Source organism: Schistocerca nitens, chromosome 6 (assembly GCF_023898315.1).
Source record: "Schistocerca nitens isolate TAMUIC-IGC-003100 chromosome 6, iqSchNite1.1, whole genome shotgun sequence".
Taxonomy (NCBI): Eukaryota; Metazoa; Arthropoda; class Insecta; order Orthoptera; family Acrididae; genus Schistocerca; species Schistocerca nitens.
The window spans coordinates 577,366,729-577,393,103 of NC_064619.1; the positions used below are offsets into that span (position 1 = coordinate 577,366,729).

General features: G+C 43.5%; 1 protein-coding gene and 1 non-coding gene across 3 annotated transcripts in view; both read right to left on the reverse strand.

Moving 5' to 3' along the window:
- Positions 1-26,375, reverse strand: part of LOC126262241 (probable cytochrome P450 6a13) — a 282,234-nt gene that overhangs the window by 45,115 nt on the left and 210,744 nt on the right. Inside the window, exon 2 of one of the 2 annotated variants that reach the window (XM_049958716.1) lies at positions 15,376-15,625. The exons of the other annotated variant lie outside the window; for it this stretch is intronic. Coding sequence (XP_049814673.1) covers positions 15,376-15,595 — 220 coding nt within the window. The 5' untranslated portion in view covers positions 15,596-15,625. The remainder of the gene's footprint in view (positions 1-15,375; positions 15,626-26,375) is intronic. 2 annotated transcript variants of the gene reach the window in all.
- Trnas-uga (transfer RNA serine (anticodon UGA)) lies at positions 14,176-14,250 on the reverse strand. Its single transcript has one exon. It is a non-coding gene; the product is annotated as a tRNA-Ser (tRNA).

Genomic DNA, 26,375 nt, shown 5'->3' on the forward strand with positions numbered 1-26,375 from the left:
AAGCTCTGCCAAAGTCTGACGCTGACGTTGGATTCATTATTTTTTCGAAATCGTCTCTCATTTCTACATTTATCACTTCAGCAGAATGTTTTTTCCTCCTCGTCTTCCGTTTTCGTCTTCGATGTACTCGTTCCCCCTAACTGCCTTCTCTTCTGCGTGTAACAGTTTTATATCTTTTGCAGTCTTAATGTTCATGCCTTTGCTTTTATTTGTAATTTCAACAAACGTTTTGACTACATGCTAAACCTGTCATACCGCAACAATTTCCTTCTCGATTTACACACCTTTTAAATTGTTCACGAGGTATAATTTGATGAGATGGCGGTAGGTAGTGTGGGACAAGATTAACTAGAAACACCCGCCAGCTAGCTCGTTACGTGCACATATAACAGAAGGCAGTTTATTGGTGGATTATCAATTACACTCCTACTAAAAGCAATATGTGCAAGTAATGCAGCCAAACGATTTCGATTAGTATTTCATTCTGAAAGACATAATTTAGAACGAGTGCCTTTCCACGTTCATCTCAAAACCACTTGCTTTTTTACAGACTTTCAGTTACGCTTTGCTCTTTCTGCTAGCACAAGATATCGTTCAGGACTCTCTTAAGGCCCCCATGTATAATCAAACTTCGTCAAGCTTTACTATGTTTGTCAAATTTTTGACGGTGTACGGTGTTGTTTGGCGTGTTGGACGTGTCTGGGAGATGTCATGACTGACGGCGGATTTGCCAAGTGGCGGACGCTGTTTGTGTTGATATTTCGCAGCGCTTGTTTAGCGAAAATGAGTTTCATTACAGTTTATTTCACTGCATTGTGAGATTCCGGAAGTGAGGAAACTATGAAATGGGTTAGAAACAAAACAGCACTAGCAGTTACCGAAATGGTAGAGGTAGTGCGTCTTTCCCTGTCATATATTGCTCATGAAGAGGTTATTGTATGTATTGTATTGTATGTTAACCGGGGACCTAGAAACGACGGAGAGGCTGCGTTAGACCGCTCGGCCAACCGGGTGGGCTATGAAGAGGTTAAGAAGAAAATCAATGCTCTACGCTCGACAACATACAAGCGTGAGCGCAACAAAACAAAACAAAAAATCTAAACTTAGGTGTTCTGCGACGGACGATGTATATTTTACCACGTTGCGGTATTTTAATGAACTCTCATTAGAGGACCAAATAGAAAATAAATTTTCACATACTTGCGTATTCTTTTTGAATGTGACTAAATAACTCAGTTATAAAGTCTGACTGTCAATTCGGAGGTTCTGAGTGTAATATTTACATGGGCTTATTTCTCTTTCAATTTCAACGATTCCCTTGACTGGTGTCTTGTTTTCCTTTTCTTCCTTATACACAATGTTAAATCAATGCTTTGTCTGCATTGGTAGCTATTCCCATGGTGTCCTCGTACTTTGCGCCACGAATAGCGTCTGCTTCAAAAGTGCGGTTAAATTAACAGACTTTGTGTACAAACATGAGTGACAAACCCATGGATAGAGAAGGGCGAATTTGACAAACAAGATTCATTGTTTACCGAGACATTTTGGGCGAAATAAGGGATTTGACAGGTTTTTAGCAAATGCGATGGAACGCAGCAAAATACGTTTCCGTCTCCATCATATTTCGCTGAACAAGTTTGCTTGTTCTTCTCCATCGTGCGTGTTCGTCAACCGGGATAGATGCTCCTCCGTAGCGTCCGTCGCGCTGAGCTGGATGACACCCCAAGTGGTATTGCAGTAATGTTGACTTGGGAGAGAGTGGGAGTATTTGACCACAATCACTCGCACACTGGAAGATTGCAGTATTTAGATAGGCCTTGCATTCGCGTTCATTTAATTGGCAACCAAAATATGTCGCACCGCGTTCCTGAGCTATTATGTGAAAATCTCATATACAGAATGTCATGAGATTATCAAAATTCTGTTTTATTCAGAACACATGGTGTTCTGTCATCATATTAGACATCTGAAAATTCAGATGACATACGAGTAACATTTCGTACTCATTTCCAAGTCTTTAGAAGAGTTAGAATATTATTGCTTTGCAGAACTGAGATGTTGTAACGGAGGGAGTGTTAACTGTGCTTACTCGATATTCATCCATCGCCATTCTGGCAAAAACGTATAACTTTCCCAATGGTAAATTATTATTCCTTCCTTGCATTTAAATCTCGTGAATCATCAACTTGTTCCTGAAATCATCCATTTCAACCACGTGTTTCTGCGTCCATGTCGGAACTTATACATACAATCATATTCACAAAAAAAACACCTCGAACGACCAGAGATAATACGTTCATGTTCACAGGTCATGTAAATTAGTATGTTCTGCAGAAATTTCAACTCGGTTCAGCATGTATCCTGTTGCCTAGAAGGCACAGGTTCCGCAATGGATCCTGATAACTTTTTGCATGTGTGAAGGCATCGACATGTATAAGGCACAAACGGCGTCCTGCGGTATAGCCATCCATACTGCATTCACCTGGGTTCAAAGTTCATCTGTGGTGGTTCGCATTGCGTGACAGCGCTGCAAGTGTGGTTTCACCATATCTCACACATTTTCGATTGGCGACAAGTCTGGTGATCTGGCGGGACAGGGCGAAAGGCTGACATCCTCTGACAACAAGAAGGCACGTGTTCTTGCTGCAACATACGGGTGTGCGTTGTCTTGCTGAAGAATGGCACCTGGGGTGTCGTGCAGGAAGGGTTTGGCTACGGGTCGCAGGTCAGATTGGTCATAGTGCCCTGGATATGCACCAGCTGTGATTTGTGGCTGCACCCAATAACACTCCACACCATAAGGCCTCGAGTTGGTGTTGTATGTCTTCTGCGATTGCAGTCACTGTGATGCCGCTCCCCCTGTATGCGGCGAACCACATTGCAGCCATCATTTTCAAAGAATCAGAATCTGGATTCGTCTGAAAACGCTATCTGATGCCATGCCTGCCCCCCCCCCCCCCCCCCAAGCGACGTCCTTCCATACACCATTGCCGTGTAACATGTTTCTGCACATTCGTCAAAGTTAGGCGGAGAAATGGACGACGCGCACATAACATATGCCGTAATAAGCAGCGACAGATTGTCGCCCCTTATCCCATTCGGATGAGGCGTCTGTGGTGTCACCGCCAGACACCACACTTGCTAGGTGGTAGCCTTTAAATCGGCCGCGGTCCGTTAGTATACGTCGGACCCGCGTGTCGCCACTGTCAGTGATTGCAGACCGAGCGCCACCACACGGCAGGTCTAGAGAAACGTTCTAGCACTCGCCCCAGTTGTACAGCCGACTTAGACAGAGATGGATCACTGACAACTACGCTCTCATTTGCCGAGACGATAGTTAGCATAGCCTTCAGCTACGTCATTTGCTACGACCTAGCAAGGCGCCATAGCATTTGATATTGAGCTTATAACATGTACCGTCAAGAGCGATGTACACCAATTGTGGATTAAAGTTAGGTATTATATCAACTACGTACTTTATTTGCTACTATTAATTCCCTTAACTGTTTCAGACCTCGCGCCAGCCTGCGTGAGCTTAAGCGCGTGCTTTTCGGCTTTCTCTCATTGTGACTTGGCTGTCTTGCCAAGTCACAACAGCGTCAGTTCTACCGATGGTGGTCTGGGTGCTGCGTCCTGACCCATCTCTTCGTGTTCTACGGCCTTCTGTGAGCCATTCTGCACACACCGATTGCACTGCCGAAACACTTCGACCCACGCGAGCAGCATTTTCCCGGACGGATGCATCACATTCTCTCATGCCAATAAATCGCCATCTTTCAAGCTCATTGATTTGACGGTACCGTTTGCGCATACGTCTGCGAGGCATCCTGCACGTCCGCTCAAGTCACACTGATCCATTTACCTTCGGTTCATAGCGACAACGAGAGCCGCTGGCATACTTTACCGATAGGTGGCGTTGCTCCGCGATATCGATGTTGACCTTGAAGCCGTGGGCCGACATGAATCAAATGCTAATCGTTTTTGCAGAACATAGTAATTTACATGTCCTATGAATATGAACGTCCTATTTCTGGTCTTTCAAGGTTTTTTTTATTTTTTGTGAACATGAATGTACTTTCAAGGAATGGTGTGATTCTTACTTTTGCTTGTATTCATTGTTACACTGCACATGCATTCTCTACTTTTCTTTTATGTTATAAAAAACTTTCAGCAGAAAAAGGTGAGTCATAGCATATGCTGGTACCACGAGCTCTTCGAATGCTGAAACTACCTGACTGCTGACTATTGCATTCTCCATGCAGGCTAAAGGTTATACGTTATAAGTGTAGTAAGTAACAGCTGGCAAAGACATTTTCCCATGCAGTAATCGTACCTATAACGAGCGATTCAAATACTTGTGGGATGTTTCGTAGGTTATTGTGTCTTCCTCGCTGCTTCCGAGTAACCTCCCACTTCTTGTTGGTCCTTGCATGGAATCTCTTCCGTCTATCGTTAATTTAAAGATCAGATCGTTTTTTCCATGGGTCAGGTTCACTTTCTGGGGGTGAAGTTTAGGTCATATAATGTGTTCAACACTTTGCACGAACAGCTGCAATTTTGAAGATAAGTGAGCGCGCCCTTCAAGTTCTATCAGTGTATTACCCACCTCAGTATGGGGTGACGAACATCCTGTTGTTAGTACCAGCAAACTACCGATTCTTTAAAGAATCGAACTCACTTGTGTAAAACAGCTTCAAACGACCAAGTACTTTATAAATGAGCTAATGTGTTAAATAGTTCCCAATAAACATATAAGTCAAAAAGCTTAGAAGAGGCTCGAAATTATGCTTAAAGGTTATTGGGAGTCGCTAAGTGCTCTCATTATGAAACACTGGATGAATATAGTCTGAGTAATTTGCGCCCCATTTTCAGCAAGATCAAATTTTCTCAATCATGTTTCAGTCATGTTTATGACGTCGTACCTCCTGAACTGTCTCTTGTATAACGATAAAAAGTTGCGAGCACATTCAGTGATAGTGCCTATATGTTATAACTGCCAATTCTGCCAAGTTACGGGGTGACTCCCGATTTTGCGCTTTTTCTCCTGCCTCCACGTTATTCCATTATTTCTCTCGATTTTAAGCTAATTATCGTCAATCCTAATACATTCGTTGTGAAAAATCGCCGATTTTTTCCCCTAATTTTCAAATGGTTCAAATGCCTCTGAGCACTATGGGACTTAACATCTGAGGTCATCAGTCGCCTAGAACTTAGAACTACTTTAACCTAAACTAACTTAAGGACATCACAAACATCCATGCCCGTGGCAGGATTCGAATCTGCGACCGTAGCGGTCGCTCGGTTCCAGACTGTAGCGCCTAGAACCGTACGGCCACCCCGGTCAGCCCCCTAATGTTCGAAAGTCTTTCGCTCATTGGTCGATTTTTAATCGATATACGTGTCTGTAAGAAAATCGCCTGCGATGATTGTTTTTCCTCAATCCCGTGTATTTTGTATAATGTATACTCGTATCGTTCAGCATTGAGCTCTGTGTGGCCTAGAGTTTGTTTGTTGTCATTAAACTTAAGTGAAGTGGCTTACTGATCAATGCTTTTATAATCGGTATAAATCTTTAGAATGGATAGGTCAATGTTATTTTGTTACGAGAATCCCTGAAAGGCTTTTGTGTATGGGCTTATTTCACGTGTATCTTAATCGTCATATTCATAGTATACGTAATATTAAAAAAGTTGAAAGTAAGAAGATTAAAACTTTTGGTCGATCTCTTATTAGGTAAGTAAATGGTAGGTTAACTGTCTTCTATTGCGTGTTTGTGTGCATCACACTTCAGTCCGCTATATGTAAGTGGTTGGCTTTCCCTTAGTTTATGACTCGACGTTTTGGGTAGTTCTGGTATCTCCATTTACGATTTTATAGCCGTTAATACAGGCTTGCGACGTCGTAGGGAAAGACACGCATCAGCTGTCTCGAGATTCCTTGATTTTTTAAAAATGAATCTCCCGATTTTTTGTTTTTGAAAGTTGGCAGGTATTGAGATACGGTCTGCAAAGTGTGTTGCGCAATACAGTTGGTAGTAAAGAAGTAAGAAATGAAAATGCTACACCTGAAGTTTTACTGCCCCCCTTTTTAAGCAGAAGCTGGTTTTTCACATATCTAAATGTCTCTGACGCCATGGCTCCTGAACTATATGTCTATAACGACATAATTTTGCAGATACATTCGGCGGTATATGTGGGTATGTCTGATGTAGAAGTTTTACTGCATGAACAGCGAAAATGTAGTAAGCGATAAACTTTTTTGCTCAAGTGCGGATATTTGCACGCAGTCCGTTACTCTGCCTCGATGAAAACACACCGTTTCTTAACAGTAATACTTTTTCATTATGTATACTTTTAGTTTAAGATTATACCTCTTACTGAGTGGTTTATGACAGCATTTTAAATTTTTAAATTTGCTCAATAATTACGCGAGATATTGAAAATCAGATTTCTGTTGCCCCGAAAGCCGTTAGATGGGTTCCCTGCAACTGGAATTGGGTATTGTGGCAGTCACTTAGTACTTAATTCACACTGTTCAAGGACGAAGCCCCTTTTTCCAGTCGTGATGGTCTTTACAATTGCTGCAAAAGTAATAATGAGGCAATTCCACTTTCCATGCTCATCACAGATCACCAGTAAAGATGTTCCATCGTGTGGGCTATAATTGTACAAGGTCATGAAGTAGCACCTTATTTGTCGCCAATCCGTTTGAATGGTGCCAGTTACTTGGTATTAAATTAGGATATAGTGCCACAGCCGCTGGAGACGGAATCGCTTGTTCTCGGCGAGCGGACACGGTTTCGACACGGTGGTGAAACACCTTGCTTCTGTATTGATGTCCGTGAACAGCTGAGCGACACAAACCAACATCGTTAGTTTGGAAAGGGTGTCTTGTCCCTTGGCCAGCAAGACCGCCCCATCTGACACGTATGGATTGTTTTTCCGTCAAGTTGGTGCATGAAACATTAGTAGAAACTGAGGAGAACTGCCTGTCTCTTGTACGTCTAGACTCATCAGAGAGGGTGGTGCTGTGGCAGGATAGTTCTTCCGGCCTCTGTTGGAACAGCGACTTTACCCATAAATGTGAGTGAAAGCCGGCGCTCAATGCTAAATGAATTAACCAACACCCTAACGGAAGCAACATCGCTATTAATGTTTACCCATCACAAACTTCTATTCAATCTCTGGTAGCATACGTACTAGTTGGTTGGTTGGTTGTTTTGGGGAAGGTGACCAGACAGCGAGGTCATCGGTCTCATCGGATTAGGGAAGGACGGGGAAGGAAGTCGGCCGTGCCCTTTGAAAGGAACCATCCCGGCATTTGCCTGGAGAGATTTAGGGAAATCACGGAAAACCTAAATCAGGATGGCCGGACGCGGGATTGAACCGTCGTCCTCCCGAATGCGAGTCCAGTGTCTAACCACTGCGCCACCTCGCTCGGTTCAAAAATGGCTCTGAGCACTATGGGACTTAACATCTTAGGTCATCAGTCCCCTAGAACTTAGAACTACTTAAACCTAACTAACCTAAGCACATCACACACATCCATGCCCGAGGCAGGATTCGAACCTGCGACCGTAGCAGTCGCGCGGTTCCGGACTGAGCGCCTAGAACCGCGAGACCACCGCGGCCGGCACCTCGCTCGGTCATACGTACTACGGACGTTCAGTAAGTAATGAGTAATGCAAATCATTTTTTTTTCTGAATTCGGAGTGGTTTTATTCAGGATTCCAATAGACAGTGCTATTTGCCATTCTTTTGGCTACAAAACCCTATTTTTCAACAATCTCTTTCCGTTAGGACGTTCAAACTGCACGGTTGGCAGCGGAGCATGAAGGAAATTAGTATGCGCATTGTGTTTGGTTTAGCGACGAAGTCAATTTTCATTTGGATGGGTTCAAATGGTTGAACAATGGATCTGAGCACAATGGGACTTAACTTCTGAGGTCATCAGTCCCCTAGAACTTAGAACTACTTAAACCTAACTAACCTAAGGACATCACACACGTCCATGGCCGAGGTAGGCTTCGAACCTGCGACCGTATCGGTCACGCAGTTCCAGACTGTAGCGCCTAGAACCGCTCGGTCACCCCAGCCGGCTGGATGGGTTCGTCAATAAGCAAAATTAGCGTATTTTGGGTATTGCGAATCCGCATTTCACGGTGGAGAAGTCTCTTCACCCGGGTAAATGTGAGGTTTGGAATGTCCAGTCACGGAATAGTTGGTCCGATATTCCTTGCTGGCGCGGTGGCTACCGAACGGTACGAGACGGTTTTGAGGATGATTTTATCCACATTATTCAAAGCTACCCTGCTTTCGACAAGATGTGGTTCATGCAAGACGGAGCTCGACCCCATCGAAGTAGGAGAGTGTTCGATGTCCTGGAGCAGCACTTTGGAGACGGCATTCTGGCTCTGCGATATCCAGAGGCCACTGGCATGGGCCTCGAATGGCCGCCATTTTCTTCGGATATGGACACATGCGACTCCTTTTTGTGGGCCTATATTAAAGGCAAGATGTACAGCAATAATCCCAAAACCATTGTTGTGCTGGAAACAGCCATTCAGGAGATCATCGACAGCATCAGTGTTCCGACACTTCAGCGGGTCATGCAGAATTTCGCTATTCGTCTGCGCCACGTCATCGCCACCGATGGCAGGCATATTGAACATGCCATAACCGTAGTGACGTTTGCATGTTGAACAAAATGGGTGCACGCCGTAGTTTGTAACTAATTTAAGTTTTTTTCATATTGTACAATAATTGTCCGCATGGTACCACTCTAGTGGACGATGTCGGAGCCAACGTCTTGCTGCATCAATAACCCCCACATCATCCATGTACTGCTTCACGTGGAGTTCACCCTTCATGCTAGTCGTAAGGTGCGAGGCCCGGACTGTAGAGTAGACGAGGACGAACAGTCCAATCAACATTTGTGATCTCCTCACGGGTGCGCAGACACGTGTGAGGGCCGGCTGGTGTGGCCGTGCGGTTCTAGGCGCGTCAGTCTGGAACCGCGAGACCGCTACGGTCGCAGGTTCGAATCCTGCCTCGGGCATGGATGTGTGTGATGTCCTTAGGTTAGTTAGGTTTAAGTAGTTCTAAGTTCTAGGGGATTGATGACCTCAGATGTTAAGTCCCATAGTGCTTAGAGCCATTAAGAAAAACAAAAAGAGTTTATCGTTGCGCCATGAGGGAGGTCATGAAATAGAGTAACCCCTACAGAGTCCCAGAGACCGTCACCCTGACTTTATCGGCTGAGGGGCAGCTTTGAACTTTTTCTTCGGAGGAGAGGTCGTGTTGCTCCACTCCATCGATTGTAATTTTGCTTCCGCTTCGAAGTCATGAACCGATGTTTCATCACCTGTGATGATGTTCGACAAAAAATTGTTACGATCAGGCTCGAACCTGGCAAGCAATTGCGCACAGATGATTCTGTGTCGCTCTTTATGTCCTCACATTAGGTAGTGAGGAACCTAGCGGTCACACACCTTTGAGTATCCCAACTGGTAGGCGAGTGCGTCAGCACATCCTGTTGTGCAGCGAGGTGTTTCATTGTGATTCATCGATCACCTCGAATGAGTGTGTCAACACGTTCTATCATTGCACGACTCACAGGTGTGTGCGGCCGGCCAGCACGCGGGAGATTGACAGATTTGAGCGACTTTGTTGCGATAATGACAGACGCCTCGTCCAGAGGTTTCCCGTGCTTTTGTTCACTGACAATTTTCCGTAGTTATCATTCTAGCGCCTATGAATATCTGCTATGCTGTGGTTTTCCGCTTAAAGAAACACAGTGACAGCTCTCTCTGCCGCTACGTCCCATAACATACTCCGCATTTTTTTACCGAAATGGGCCGAGAAAAAATGTGTTACATTACGAATCCTGTCAGTTAACCAAAGTCTTTTGAAGAAACCAGGGTATCACGTTCTCTCGTAGTCCCGTTTTGTATGGTTTTGATACCTGATTTGAAGTAAGTTCTCACTTCATGTTCTATCACAAATTTACAAAAATATTGGTTTATCTTACTTAATTGAGTTGAAAGGGCGGTTAATGGCTCTGAGCACTATGGGACTTAACATCTATGGTCATCAGTCCCCTAGAACTTACAACTACTTAAACCTAACTAACCTAAGGACATCACACAACACCCAGCCATCACGAGGAAAGGGCGGTTACTTAGCAAATATTACCACGTCGAGTAATGCTTCCGCGGAGGGTGTCTCCAGGAATGGCGTATAGGCGGCCACAATGGTCAGCCAGGGGCCAATACAACCGCCGAGAACTAAAAGTTATCTGTTCCACTTTTACTGTTATTCATGCCAACAAATATTGAACGTAACTATAACAAACGACGATTCATTGTAATCAATAATAATATTCCTAATTAACAATAAAGGTAATAATTACCCAACATTAATAAATAATAATTTTTATTAAGTAACAGAACAGTTAATTTTTCCACACATCAATGGTGTACACATATAAGGGCAAAGAGGCAGTCGGTCATATGTTCCCTGTGACATGGAGAGACCAACACAGTCAGCGAAGAACGACATACACTCCTGGAAATGGAAAAAAGAACACATTGACACCGGTGTGTCAGACCCACCATACTTGCTCCGGACACTGCGAGAGGGCTGTACAAGCAATGATCACACGCACGGCACAGCGGACACACCAGGAACCGCGGTGTTGGCTGTCGAATGGCGCTAGCTGCGCAGCATTTGTGCACCGCCGCCGTCAGTGTCAGCCAGTTTGCCGTGGCATACGGAGCTCCATCGCAGACTTTAACACTGGTAGCATGCCGTGACAGCGTGGACGTGAACCGTATGTGCAGTTGACGGACTTTGAGCGAGGGCGTATAGTGGGCATGCGGGAGGCCGGGTGGACGTACCCCCGAATTGCTCAACACGTGGGGCGTGAGGTCTCCACAGTACATCGATGTTGTCGCCAGTGGTCGGCGGAAGGTGCACGTGCCTGTCGACCTGGGACCGGACCGCAGCGACGCACGGATGCACGCCAAGACCGTAGGATACTACGCAGTGCCGTAGGGGACCGCACCGCCACTTCCCAGCAAATTAGGGACACTGTTGCTCCTGGGGTATCGGCGAGGACCATTCGCAACCGTCTCCATGAAGCTGGGCTACGGTCCCGCACACCGTTAGGCCGTCTTCCGCTCACGCCCCAACATCGTGCAGCCCGCCTCCAGTGGTGTCGCGACAGGCGTGAATGGAGGGACGAATGGAGACGTGTCGTCTTCAGCGATGAGAGTCGCTTCTGCCTTGGTGCCAATGATGGTCGTATGCGTGTTTGGCGCCGTGCAGGTGAGCGCCACAATCAGGACTGCATACGACCGAGGCACACAGGGCCAACACCCGGCATCATGGTGTGGGGAGCGATCTCCTACACTGGCCGTACACCACTGGTGATCGTCGAGGGGACACTGAATAGTGCACGGTACATCCAAACCGTCATCGAACCCATCGTTCTACCATTCCTAGACCGGCAAGGGAACTTGCTGTTCCAACAGGACAATGCACGTCCGCATGTATCCCGTGCCACCCAACGTGCTCTAGAAGGTCAACTACCCTGGCCAGCAAGATCTCCGGATCTGTCCCCCATTGAGCATGTTTGGGACTGGATGAAGCGTCGTCTCACGCGGTCTGCACGTCCAGCACGAACGCTGGTCCAACTGAGGCGCCAGGTGGAAATGGCATGGCAAGCCGTTCCACAGGACTACATCCAGCATCTCTACGATCGTCTCCATGGGAGAATAGCAGCCTGCATTGCTGCGAAAGGTGGATATACACTGTACTAGTGCCGACATTGTGCATGCTCTGTTGCCTGTGTCTATGTGCCTGTGGTTCTGTCAGTGTGATCATGTGATGTATCTGACCCCAGGAATGTGTCAATAAAGTTTCCCCTTCCTGGGACAATGAATTCACGGTGTTCTTATTTCAATTGCCAGGAGTGTAGCTTTCAAAACTGCTGCGACCTCCTATCGACTTCTAAGGTATAGATTGAGGAGATGACTTTAGAAGGAAAATCCACGTGATGCTGACAACAAGAAGGTATTTGGAGTTTTTCAGTGTGTGTGTTTACCTCAAAAAGAGAGAAGGGAATTTATGACCGTCTCCTGTTGTTGGAGAGAAGATTTATCGGCATGACTGTTAACGAACTATGATGCGCAGCATTTGAACTGGCCGAGAGAAATAATCTTTCGCTTAATTTCAATAAGGAGAGTAGAATGGCTGGGAAGCGATGGACTGGTGGTTTGCGGAAAAAGTTTCCAAGACTGAGGTTGAGGTCTACTGACTAGGATGTGCAATGTGGTTCCACAAACAATATGTGGCTATTGATGAGAACGAAGACGATTATTTGTGAGATAACTCTGCTAAAAAAATTTCGAATCACTTTACTTTTTATCGGTAGTAATAATGAATTTGTTCTTGAAAACATCATTATTTTGTGTAATTTTTTTCCTCTCAACACGTAATTTGCGCTGTAATACTATCTTTTGCTCTCAGTGCGGTGTTTCAAAGCTGAAAATGGTTTTCTCAATTCATTTAGCCTTTCTTACTTGTGGTCAATGTGTTTGTCCCGTGGGGCAAACTGGCCTTTTACGTATTTTTTGGGTTATTGATTATTTAGGAACTTTCGTTCTTCCAACGAGAATGAAAAAAAATCGAGCAGATGGGAGAATAGTTTGATTGTACACCCCGAGATTTTAGTGGTCTTAGATCGACTGCATCTTGCTAAAAAAGGAAAAAGACGCACCAAACGTAGGATCACCGTCATGTGCGCTCTTTCCCTGCCTAAGATAACACCTGAATATAATGACAGAGGATGTCGATGAAAATTCAGTTTACGTACAAATCTGATACAAGGAATCCGCAAACATTTATCCACGAATTTCACTGGGGAAAACTGTGTTTCCTCCTCTACCCTTTGTTTAACTGGGACCCTAAACCTTTTGGACACCCTGCATACATTAAGTTTAATGACGATATCACGATAAGGAGCACTGAAAGACCTAAGTCGAAACAAGGCCCCGACAGTAGACATTCCATTAGAACTACTGATAGCCTTGGGAGAGCCAGCCCTGACAAAACACTACAATCTGGTGAGCAAGATGTATGAGACTGGCGAAATACCCTCAGACTTCAAGAAGAATATAATAATTACAAACCCAAAGAAAGCAGGTGCTGACAGATGTGAAAATTACCGAACTAATAGTTTAAGAAGCCACGGCTGCAAAATACTAACACGAATTCTTTACAGACGAATGGAAAAATTGGTAGAAGTAGACCTCTGGGAAGATCAGTTAGGATTCCGTAGAAATGTTGGAACACGTGAGGCAATACTGACCCTACGACTTATCTTAGAGAATAGATTAAGGAAAGGGAAGCCTGCGTTTCTAGCATTTGTAGACGTAGAGAAAGCTTTTGACAATGTTGACTGTAATACTCTGTTTCAAATTCTGAAGGTTGCAGGGGTAAAATACAGGAAGAGAAAGGCTATTTACAATTTGTACAGAAACCACATGGCAGTTATAAGAGTCGAGGGACATGAAAGGGAAGCAGTGGTTGGGAAGGGAGTGAGGCAGGGTTGTAGCCTCTCCCCGATGCTATTCAATCTGTATATTGAACACGCAGTAAAGGAAACAAAAGAAAAATTTGGAGTAGGAATTAAAATCCATGGACAAGAAATAAAAATTTTGAGGTTCGCCGATGACACTGTAATTCTGTCAGAGACATCAAAGGACATGGAAGAGGAACTGAACGGAATGGACAGTGTCTTGAAAGGAGGATATAGGATGAACACCAACAAAAGTAAAAGGAGGATAATGGAATGTAGTCGAATTAAGTCGGGTGATGCTGAGGGAATTAGATTAGGAAATGAGACACTTAAAGTAGTAAACGAGTTTTGCTATTTGGGGATCAAAATAACTGATGATGGTCGAAGTAGAGAGTATATAAACTGTAGAATGGCAATGGCAAGGAAAGCGTTTCTGAAGAAGAGAAATTTGCTAACATCGAGTATAGATTTAAGTGTCAGGAAGTCGTTTCTGAAAGTATTTGTATGGAGTGTAGCCATGTATGGAAGTGAAACATGGACGATAAATAGTTTGGACAAGAAGAGAATAGAAGCTTCCTGGCAAATTAAAACTGTGTGCCGGACCGAGACTCGAACTCGGGACCTTTGCCTTTCACGGGCAAGTGCTCTACCAACTGAGCTACCCAAGCACGACTCACGACCCGTCCCCACAGCTTTACTTCTACCAGTACCTCGTCTCCTACCTTCCAAACTTAACAGAAGCTCTCTTGCGAACCTTGCAGAACTAGAACTCCTGAAAGAAAGGATATTGCGGAGAGATGGCTTAGCCACAGCCTGGGGGAAGGTAGGAGACAAGGTACTGGTAGAAGTAAAGCTGTGAGGACGGGTCGTGAGTCGTACTTGGGTAGCTCAGTTGGTACAGCATTTGCCCGCGAAAGGCAAAGGTCCCGAGTTCGAGTCTAGGTCCGGCATACAGTTTTAATCATCCAGGAAGTTTCATATCAGCGCACACTCCGCTGCAGAGTGAAAATCTCATTCTGGAAACATCCCCCAGGTTGTGGCTAAGCCATGTCTCCGCAATATCATTTCTTTCAGGAGTTCTAGTTCTGCAAGGTTCGCAAGAGAGCTTCTGTTAAGTTTGGAAGGTAGGAGACGAGGTACTGGTAGAAGTAAAGCTGTGAGGACGGGTCGTGAGTCGTGCTTGGGTAGCTCAGTTGGTAGAGCACTTGCCCGCGAAAGGCAAAGGTCCCGAGTTCGAGTCTCGGTCCGGCACACAGTTTTAATCATCCAGGAAGTTTCTATGAGAGCACACTCAGCTGCAGAGTGAAAATCTCATTCAAGAGAATAGAAGCTTTCGAAATGTGGTGCTACAGTAGAATGCTGAAGATTAGATGGGTAGATCACATAACTAATGAAGAGGTATTGAACAGAATTGGGGAGAAGAGGAGTTTGTGGCACAACTTGATCAGAAGAAGGGACTGGTTGGTAGGACATGTTCTGAGGCATCAAGGGATCACAAATTTAGCATTGGAGGGCAGCGTGGAGGGTAAAAATTGTAGAGGGAGACCAAGAGATGAATACACTAAACAGATTCAGAAGGATGTAGGTTGCAGTAGGTACTGGGAGACGAAGAAGCTTGCACAGGATAGAGTAGCATGGAGAGCTGCATCAAACCAGTCTCTGGACTGAAGATAACAACATCAACAATCACGATGAGGCCATCACAATGCGACTGGTCTACACGTATAAAATTATGGGTTACGCAATGAAAGTGAAATGTAAAGACAATGTAGCCGCTGTAATGGAATACAGTACCTTTGTGTAGATCGTAGACTTCCTTCATTGTCAGCTCCAGACGACTTTGGGCCAGGAAGGTCCTTCGAATGTTCCCGAAAGGGAACTGGGGCTCTTCCTGGAAGACGCCCTTGCGGGTCCAGTACTTGAACCTGTTGGCGAACCACAGGTAGGTAGCCGTGAGCGCCACCAGCGCCACAGCCACCAGCTCGGCCAACCACGACTCCAGGAAGACGGCCATTGCGGCGCTACCCACCCGCTGCCAGCAGTACTGAAACACACAATGCGTGCAACGTACAGACTCTATCGGTTTTCATAACGCATGTAAACAAAGCAAATTGCGGAACAAGATTTTTTTATCAATACATAGTATTGCAAACACGATGTTTGTTAGTTATTTACACGTCCCTTAGAGCATGTTGCTGTTGTGGTCTTCCATCCGAAGACTAGTTTGATGCAGCTCTGCGTTCTACTCTATCCTGTGCAAGCCTCTAGATCCCCGAACAACTAATGCAACTTACATCCTTCTGAATCTGCTAACTTCTCTCCAGTATTAACTTGGTGACCCTTTGGTGTCTCAGAGTGTGTCCTATCAACTGAAACCTTCTTCAAATCTGGATGCGTCACGAATTTATTTCCTCCTGTTGTGTACGTAGTTCCGTGTAGTCAGCGCGTACACAACTTTCCCACTAGAGCACGCCCCGCTAAGCACAACAGCGCAGGCGCAGCACTCGTCCGTCTCCGCACTATGAGATGGCGCTGTGTTAGAGGCGGACCAAATTCTGCTTCTGCCGATCCGCGTATTAATATGTAATGCAGCCAATGAGATTGCTGCTAACGTATAACCTTTTCTCCTCGCGGATCACACTCGCGCAGTGATACCTGAACGCGCAAGGTATTATAATGAGTGTACAGACCTCCGATTAGTCAGTCTGCATTAGTCTGCACCAGTCTGTACCAGTCTTCATTAGTCTGCATTAGTCTATAGTCAGGTTTCAGTCTGCGCCTAATAAGATTATCATATTCCAGTACATAGCCATGAAGATAAATGAATAGACACTTTGTCAAGTATCAGAGATATGTGAGAATAAGATTAACGAATCAAGACCGAAGGAACTTCAGATTGTCAATTGTAAATAGCATCCAGAACCAAGTTATTTTTATGCTTGTTATTATTTTAATAAATGTGTGTGAAAATTAATCAAGTTCTGTTTAAAGTTGGTCACCGTCAATCTGCTACTCTAAGCGTGCAAGTAGCATTTCTATCGTCTGACCTAACGGCAGAAGATAAACACGCCACGATATGACCACGAGACACATTGCTGACACTCGCCTACTTCGTTAGAGCGACAAGTCAAATAATCTGATGGTGTGTGTACCGAAGTACGCACACCACACCTCCCCAGTTCTGTTCAGTACCTCCTCGTTAGTTACGTGATCTATCTATCTAACCTTCAACATTCTTCTGTAGCACCACATTTCAAAAGCCTCTATTTTCTTCTTTCCTAAAATGTTTCACTTTTATACATGGGCTGGCCGCGGTGGTCTCGCGTTTCTAGGCGCTCAGTCCGGAACCGCGGGACTGCTACGGTCGCAGGTTCGAATCCTGCCTCGGGCATGGATGTGTGTGATGTCCTTAGGTTAGTTAGGTTTAAGTAGTTCTAAGTTCTAGTTCTAAGTTCTAGGGGACTTATAACACTCCTGTCCGCTGTTACTACTGCACCCTAACCTCAATGCCAGAAACAGGTTGTAACATAAAACTATTTTGTAAAAGCAATTATGGTACAAAGCAGCAGAGCAGTGTTACCCTCTGGGAGGAATTTTGTTAAGTTGACCGTGTTGTACCTAACGAAAGTGGCTTATCGGAAATGAAAGTCAGGATTACGTAAATATCTGAACAGTACCAAACAAAATTTTGCCTACCTGCACTGTTCAACGGATAAAGACAACGGCCGCCAGCCTAACTAGGCAAGAGAATGATTAACATTCTCGTTTAAGAAAGTAGGTATAAGTAAATATAACGGACAAACGCAACCTAGACTTGGCCACACGCGAGTGCAATGAACTCTGACACACATATGTTTTAAGATTGAAGCTAACAACTGGACAGCACAACTATTTGCAAAATTATAAGAGATACCGAAACACCCTATTACTTTCAGGCTTACATAAAGTGAATGGTCTTTATAATATTACTATTAACTTGCACTTCTAATATACAAGATACACAAACACATAGCAAACATGAATATATAAAGTTTCACAACTGCAGCTTTCTCACTTTTACTACAGCGAAACACAATAATGACCAAATTGCAAGAAACTGACTCACCTTTTTAGGATTTATTCCAGACAATAATGTGATTATTTGCCTTATAAGCCTCAGTCTTAAGAACTTTTAATATTGAAGTTAGCAACAGCACTTTAAATAGCAGTTTTAATAGGAAAGTTATTTTGAGCAAATAATATTTACTTTAACTGCACTATATTGCCACATTAACTTTAACTTTACTTTGTCCAATAGGCATTAACTAGCAAACTGAGTTTTAACGTACTTTCAGTAAGGATACTCGGTAATCACTTTAGTTCAAACGGAAAGGACCCTGATAGGTGTTATGATGAGGAGAAAAGTCAAGGTAGCTACATAAATTCAGATATGAATTTACCTTATATTTCAGCACAATAACACATCCATTACGCTGATCCTTCACTGTACATCATTATAGTGTTATGTTGCAATGATTGCGCAATGTGGTGGCCACAGCATGTTAGTAGGTGGAATTGCAGGCAGAATTGCTGGACTCTGTCATTTCTTGGTGGCGAAGATAGATACAAATTCCAGAATAGCCCAGCTATTTATCCATCCATCCGAGGCATTGGGAAATAACAGAAAAGCCTCTCTCGAAACCAGCACTATGCAACTTTTACACAGCAGTGCACGGACTCGTAGCTCATCTCTGACTGCTGGCTCGTCCCCGACTGACTACCAGTTCCACCTTTTCCACCTAGGCCAACCACAATTTGCGCGCGCTACACAGTTCCGTTCCCGAGGGGAACCACTTCACCGTTTACATACAGAATAACTAAGAGCCCTAAGTGAGGATCAGCAGTTTACATAACAGCAAACAAACACATTAAATAAAACAGAACATTTGCACATATTAACATGTCTACAAAAAATTATTCACACAAAATAACAATTATATATATTAAGTTTTGTTCCCTCCAAATGGGACAAAGAATATACATGACAGTTATGCTACACAGCATACAATCAAAACATGACATCAAATTTTGTACAAAGAAAGGAGTATACAATTTTATGTTATCGATTCAAACAAATACATTTACAGAAGCTCAATGATGAAACATTAAATGAAACAGAGACAAAAATAGATCAGTAGAGCATTAGAGCCATGGTGTTACAGACTGATGACCACAGATGTTAAGTCCCATAGTGCTCAGAGCTATTTGAACCATTTTTTTATACATGGCTACACTCCATACAAATACTTCCAAAAAAGATTTACCAACACTTGAATCTATAATCTATGTTAACAAATTTCTCTTTCTCAGAAACTCTTTTCTTGCCATTGTCATTTGCATTTTATATTCCCTTTATTTCGGCTGTTATCAGTTATTGCATGCCCAAGGAGCAAAACTCATCTACTTCTTTGTCTCATTTCCTAATCTAATTCCCTCCGCATCACCTAACTTAATTCGACTACATTTATTTATCCTTTTTTTGCTTTTGTTGATGATCGTCACATATTCATCTTTCAACACACTGTCCACTCCATCCAACTGCTCCAGCAAGTCCTTAGCTGCCTCCGACAGAATTATGTCATCAGCAAACCTCAAAGTTTTTATTTCTTCTCCCTTTAATGCATTCTTCAAATTTTGCTTTCATTCCCTTTACTTCTTGCTCAATGTACAGACTGATTAACATCGGGGGAAGGTTACAATCCTGTATCACTTCCTTCTCAACCACTGCTTCCTTTTCGTGCCCCTCGCCTCGTATCACTACTATCTGTTTTCCGTATCGGTTGTAAATAGTATTTCGCTCCTTGTATGTTACCCTTGCTACCTTCACTATTTTTAAGAATGTATTCCACTAAACGTCATCAAGAATCTTCTGTAAGTCTACAAATGCAATAAACGTAGGCTTGCCTTTTCTTAACCAATCTTCCAAAAGAAGTCGCAGGGTCAGTACTGCCTCCTGTGTGCCTTCATTGCTCTGGAATCCAACCAGAGCTAGGCTTCTACGACTTTTCCATTTTTCTGTAAAGAATCCGTGTCAGTATTTTGCAACAATGACTTATTAAACTGATAGTTCGGTAACATTCACACTTATCAGCACCTACGGTTCTTTGCTGTTAAATCGTTATATTCTTATTGAATTCTAAGGGTATATCAACAGTCTCTTATATCTTGCACTCTAGACGGAAGAGTGTTGTCATGCCTGGCTCTCCCATAGCTATCAGTAGTTCTGGCGGAGTGCCATCTACTCCTGGGGTCGTATTTCGACCTAGGTCTATGCTCCGTCAAATTCTTCTCGCAGTATCATATCTCCCATCTCATCTTCATCTATTCCATTTTTATGGTATTGCCTTCCGAGTTCATCTCCCTTGTTAGGACGTATAAACGATTTTTTCATTGAAATTATGTGAAACTGTCAGTTTATAGGATATGCATACATGATTCATAACATTAATGAAAACATCATTTTTTTAGTCGTACTCGTGCTAATACACTTAAAAACTAAGCTTTTTATTCTTTTTTACATACTTTATTTTATTTTATTTTTACAGGCTACCAGTTTTTAAATAGAAATTCTTCCTTGGAACTGAAGGAGTTGTCCAGGAGAAATGATTTTATGTTAAATTTAAAACTTGCCTTGCTGCCTGTCAGAAATTATATGTTATTGGGCAAATGGTGAAAATTTTTGTTGCTGTATATTGAACTCCTTTCTGTGCCACTGACAGCATTAGTAATGGGTAATGAAGAACATTTTTTTCCTCTAGTGTTGTAGATACAGATGTCACTGCTCTTCTCAACTTGTGGTGTATTATTTACGACAGTGCATTTTAAAATGTCTGAACTCTTTAAAGAGATATCTAAATGACGCCCGCGGATGAACAACACATATTAGTCTTTCTGCTTGCTTTTGCGCAATTAATACTTTCTTTTTAAGTAGTGAGTTAACTCAGTGAATGATTCCATGAGACATTATTGAGTAGAAACACGCAAAATACGTCACGAGGTTGATTCGTTTGTTTCCAAGACTAGCAATTATACCAAGAGCAAAAGTAGCTGAATTTAACTGCCTGAGAAGCTCAGTAACACGCTTCTTCAAATTCAAGCGTCCATAAACATGTAAATCCAAAATTTCGAAACGTTCTATCCTATTTTCTGACGTCTATTCATATGCTACACCAGTTGTTGGTATGGCTCTATTTTCTGTGCAGAACTGAATATAGAGCGTTTTCTCAAAATTTAGGGAGGTATATTTTCAGAGAATCACTCAATAATTCTTTTTAAATGTGACTGATAATCTCTTCTCTGGGTCTATCCCTAATGTAATTTATTGTAACACTAGTAACATCTCCAAAAGGTACCAATTCTGTGTCTTGAAGACAAATAAAATATAAAGAAAGAAACAATTTAGCAGAAGGAATAACGAGCAATCAATGAACGAATAAATACAATAAAATTTTTGGAAATTAAATATTAATGATCGCAAGATATAAGGTAAGGACAACATTACTAATTTTTCTTTACGATGCAATCATATTTGTCGACAGTCGAATTAATCGATCACAGCCCATTTTGTTCCAAATTTTCTTATTTTAAATTTTTGGCAATGCTCTGTAATTATTACGAAATGGAGTTGCATAAAGTGGGTGGTTTTGTGTTGCATGTGCGCAGAATAATGCAGTCCACAGCGGGCAGTATTAACTAGCGCGGCCTCGGGCGCGAATATGTCTCTTTTCTTAGCTCACCATGGAGCCTTTCGATACGACCGTAATCAGCCGGTGTTAGGATGTCAGACACAGTGATGATGGGTGCGCGTAGCGTTCGTGTTTTATAATCAGCTTTGTTAATAAAACTGTTTAAACTCACTTCTCGTGTTCGTGTATTGCGGTACCTCAAGGACCCACTGCTAACAAATCCTGACAAAATATTCGTGTAATCATCATCCGGGTGACAACACAAACAACCCCCCTATAGCTGTTACTTATTTACGAGTAGAAATGTCTGCAGTGTGAAAGTTCTTTTAAGCACTGACGTACACGTATTTGAACTAGAAAATTTAGAATGTTAATGCAACAGATGCTAGTAAGTCTCGATTCATAACATTTTATGTCTGAGGAACAGGAGCATATTCCCTACACAGATAATTCTCACCTCTTTGGAATGACCTACTTGGGTATCTGTAAATAAACTAATATCCTTTATGGGATTTGTTAGACTCAATGGAGCATATTTAAAATACCCACTGGTTGCTTGTGTGCCGAACTCGTCAAAGAGCTTCTTCATGTAAACTGTGGACGGTGGAAGCGGTTTGTTTATACAACAAGCTACCATTAGTAAGTCAGTAGGGTTCGCTTGCGAAATCTGAAGTGCCTCAAGGAACACACGGTGTCAATGCAGGTTTTGCACTATTACTAATGTGCAAAGCCGCTTCTAACTTCATACGTCCATGCTGAATGTGGCCACCAACACGTCACACAAGCTGCTGAAAGTGATTGTGCCTGTCGTGGATAATTGAAAAACGGAAATCTTCTGTCACATACGTTATGCCGTTGCGATGCTGCAATGATAAACACTCGAAGTTTCGCTATTGCACTGAACAACAGCTCATTGCGTACCGTGTTAGATTATTTCTAATTTCTATCAGGAATAGCAATTGTAATATAATTTGCCAAACAAAATGAAAGAGGTGACTAAAGTACATTTATTGGAAAAGGTTGTTGTACACTGGTGTCCAAACCTCAAAGAGGATAGTCGCTTTCGCATGATGTCACTGCCAAACAACATAGATCGAAGAAACTTTAACTACTCAGGATAGTCCATTGATAGTGACTGGGCCAAATATCTCACGAAATAAGCATCAAACGAAAAAACTACAAAGAATGAAACTCGTCTAGCTTGAAGGAGGAAACCAGATGTCGCTATGGTTGGCCCGCTAGATGGCGCTGCCACAGGTCAAACGGATATCAACTGCGTTTTTTTTATATAGGAACCCCCATTTTTATTACATATTCGTGTAGTACGTAAAGAGATATGAATGTTTTAGTTGGCCCACTTTTTTCGCTTTGTGATAGATGGCGCTGTAATAGTCACAAACGTATAAGTACATGGTATCACGTAACATTCCGCCTGTGCGGACGGTATTTGCTTCGTGATACATTACCCGTGTTAAAATGGACCGTTTACCAATTGCGGAGGAGGTCGATATCGTCATGATGTATGGCTATTGTGATCAAAATGCCCAACGGGCGTGTGCTGTGTATGCTGCTCGGTATCCTGGACGACATCATCCAAGTGTCCGGACCGTTCGCCGGATAGTTACGTTATTTAAGGAAACAGGAAGTGTTCAGCCACATGTGAAACTTCAACCACGACCTGCAACAAATGATGATGCCCAAGTAGGTGTTTTAGCTGCTGTCGCGGCTAATCCGTACATCAGCAGCAGACGAATTGCGTGCGAATCGGGAATCTCAAAAACGTCGGTGTTGAGAATACTACATCATCATCGATTGCACCCGTACCATATTTCTATGCACCAGGAATTGCATGGCGACGACTTTGAATGTCGTGTACAGTTCTGCCACTGGGCACAAGAGAGATTATCGGACGATGACAGATTTTTTGCATGCGTTCTATTTAGCGACGAAGCGTCATTCACCAACGGCGGTAACGTAAACCGGCATAATATGCACTATTGGGCAACGGAAAATCCACGATGGCTGTGACAAGTGGAACATTAGCGACCTTGGCGGGTTAATGTATGGTGCGGCATTATGGGAGGAAGGATAATTGGCCCCCATTTTATCGATGGCAATCTAAATAGTGCAAAAAATGGCTCTGAGCACTATGGGACTTAACGTCTGAGGTCATCAGTCCCCTAGAACTTAGAACTACTTAAACCTAACTAACCTAAGGACATCACACACATCCATGCCCGAGGCAGGATTCGAACCTGCGACCGTAGCGGTCTCGCGGCTCCAGACTGTAGCGCCTAGAACCGCACGGCCACTCTGGCCGGCTCTAAATAGTGCAATGTATGTTGTTTTCCTACGTAATGTTTTGCCGATATTACTAGAAGATGTTTCACTGCATGACAGAATGACGATGTACTTCCGACATGATGGATGTCCGGCACATAGCTCGCGTGCGGTTGAAGCGGTATTGAATAGCATGGCCCGCACGTTCACCGGATCTGACGTCCCCGGATTTCTTTCTGTGGTGAAATTTGAAGGATATTTGCTATCGTGATCCACCGACAACCCCTGACAACATGCGTCAGCGCGTTGTCAATGCATTTGCGAACATTACGAAAGGCGAACTACTCGCTGTTGACAGGAATATCGTTACACGTATTGCCAAATGCATTGAGGTTGACGGACATCATTTTGAGCATTTATTTCATTAATGTGGTATTTACAGATAATCACGCTGTAACAGCATGCGGTCTCAGAAATGATAAGTTCACAAAGGTACATCTATCACATTGGAACAACCGAAATAAAATGTTCAAAGGTACCTACGTTCTGTATTTTAATTTTAAAAATCTACCGGTTACCATGTTTGTCTAAAATTGTGAGCCATATGTTTGTGACTATTACAGCGCCATCTATTGCAAAGCAAAAAAAGTGCTCCAACAAAATCATTCATATTTCTTTACGTACTAAACAAATATGCAAAAAAATGGGGGTTTCTATTTAAAAGAAAACGCAGTTGATATCCGTTTGACCTATGGCAGCGCCATCTAGCGAGCCAAACATAGCGCCATCTGGTTTCCCCCTTCAAGCTAGACAAGTTTCGTTCTTTGTAGTTTCTTCGTTTGATTCTTATTTCGTGAGATATTTGGCCCCTGTCGTGATCAATGGACCACCCTGTATATAAAAACATCTGCTACACTATAGCATAGAAGATAACTGAAAGAAATATGTAGTGAGACGAACAGAAATGAGAATTTTATTCGCCGACAATAACTGTACTGAAGACATTGCCTAATTTGACGGTCCCCTGGACTTTACAAAAGATTGAATGTGGTTCTTCATAAAGTGCGTGACCACCACTGACGGAAATGCATGCTCGGCGACATGTCACATGCTGGCCACAAGACTGGTAACGAGTTGTTCTGGCACGGCGCCCCATTCCTCCACCAGGAATATTGACAACTACTGGATGGTCGTTGGCGCGTGTGGACCTGCTGCAACACGCCTCTCCAACGCACTCCAAACGTTCCCGATGGGATTTAAGTCGGAGGGGACGGGCAGAGTAATCTATTCGCCGAATACCCTCCCGTTCCAAGAGGTCCTCCACCTGCGCAATATGACGTTGACTGGTGAGTGTATCGTGGTCAAAGATTTGGACGTTCGTACGCCCAGACAACATAATGCCTCGCACAACATAAGACGTGGAGCACCGAAACGATCATTTTCGACAATGTTGACATTCATGCGGCGAGAGTACACTCACATGGCGAATGGTGGGAGCACGTAAGGCACCCAGAAACGTTGTTGAACATGATCGTTTTGGTGTTCCAGGTGTTATGACGTGCGGAGGCATAATGTGGTATAGGTACACGGACCAAATCTTTCAACACGATATACTCACCAGGCAATGTTATTGCGGTCCTGCCCCATGTGCGATCCTTCAAGTGTGCATTCGGCCCTACGCGAATGTAGTGCAGGTGGAGGAACTCCTGGAACGAGAGGATATTCGGCGAATGGACTGGCTTCCCCATTCTCCCAACTTATATCCCATCCGCCACGTTTGGGGTGACTTGGGGAAACGTATTGCAGTGTGTCCACATGCACCATCCAGCAGTGTTCAACCGCACAGGTGGAGGAATGAAGCGCCATGCCACAAGAACTCGTTATGAACCTTGTGGCTAGCGCAGGAGCTCGCTGCAGGGCACGCATTGTCGTCCGTGCTGATCACACACTGTACTGACAAGGGAACCTCCCCATCGCACCCCCCTCAGATTTAGTTATAAGTTGGCACAGTGGATAGGCCTTGATAAACTGAACACAGATCAAATGAGAAAACAGGAAGAAGTTGTGTGGAACTGTGAAAAAGGAAGCAAAATATACAAACTGAGTAGTCCATGGGTCACATAAGCCACATAATGGACAAAGTGAGCGTAGGAGCGCCGTGGTCCCGTGGTAGCGTGAGCAGCTGCTGAATGAAAGGTCCTTGGTTCAAGTCTACCCTCGATTGAAAATTTTACTTTCTTTATTCTTGCATAGTTATTATCTGTCCGTTCGTTCATTGACGTCTCTGTTCACTGTAATAAGTTTAGTGTCTGTGTTTTGCGACCGCATCGCAAAACCGTGCGATTAGTAGACGAAAGGACGTGCCTCTCCAATGGGAACAGAAAACCTTTGTTCGCAAGGTCATAGGTCAACCGATTCCTCCACAGGAAAACACATCTGATATATTCTATACGACACTGGTGACGGCATGTGCGTCACATGACAGGAATATGTTGTCGACCCACCTAACTTGTACACTTGGCGAATGGGTAAAAAGATTCTTCTACCTTGCCCGATTTCGGTTTTCTTGTGGATGTGATAATCACTCCCAAAAAAGTGATGAAAACATAAGAGTTTGTCACATAAACTGAATGTAAAAAATTAAACTTTTCACTCAATGGAAGATTTGAACCAAGGACCTTCCGTTCCGCAGCTACTCACGTTACCACGAGACCACGGCGCTCCTGCGTTCCCATTGTCCTTCATGTTGCTTATCTTTCCTTGAACTACTCAGTTTGTATATTTTGCTTA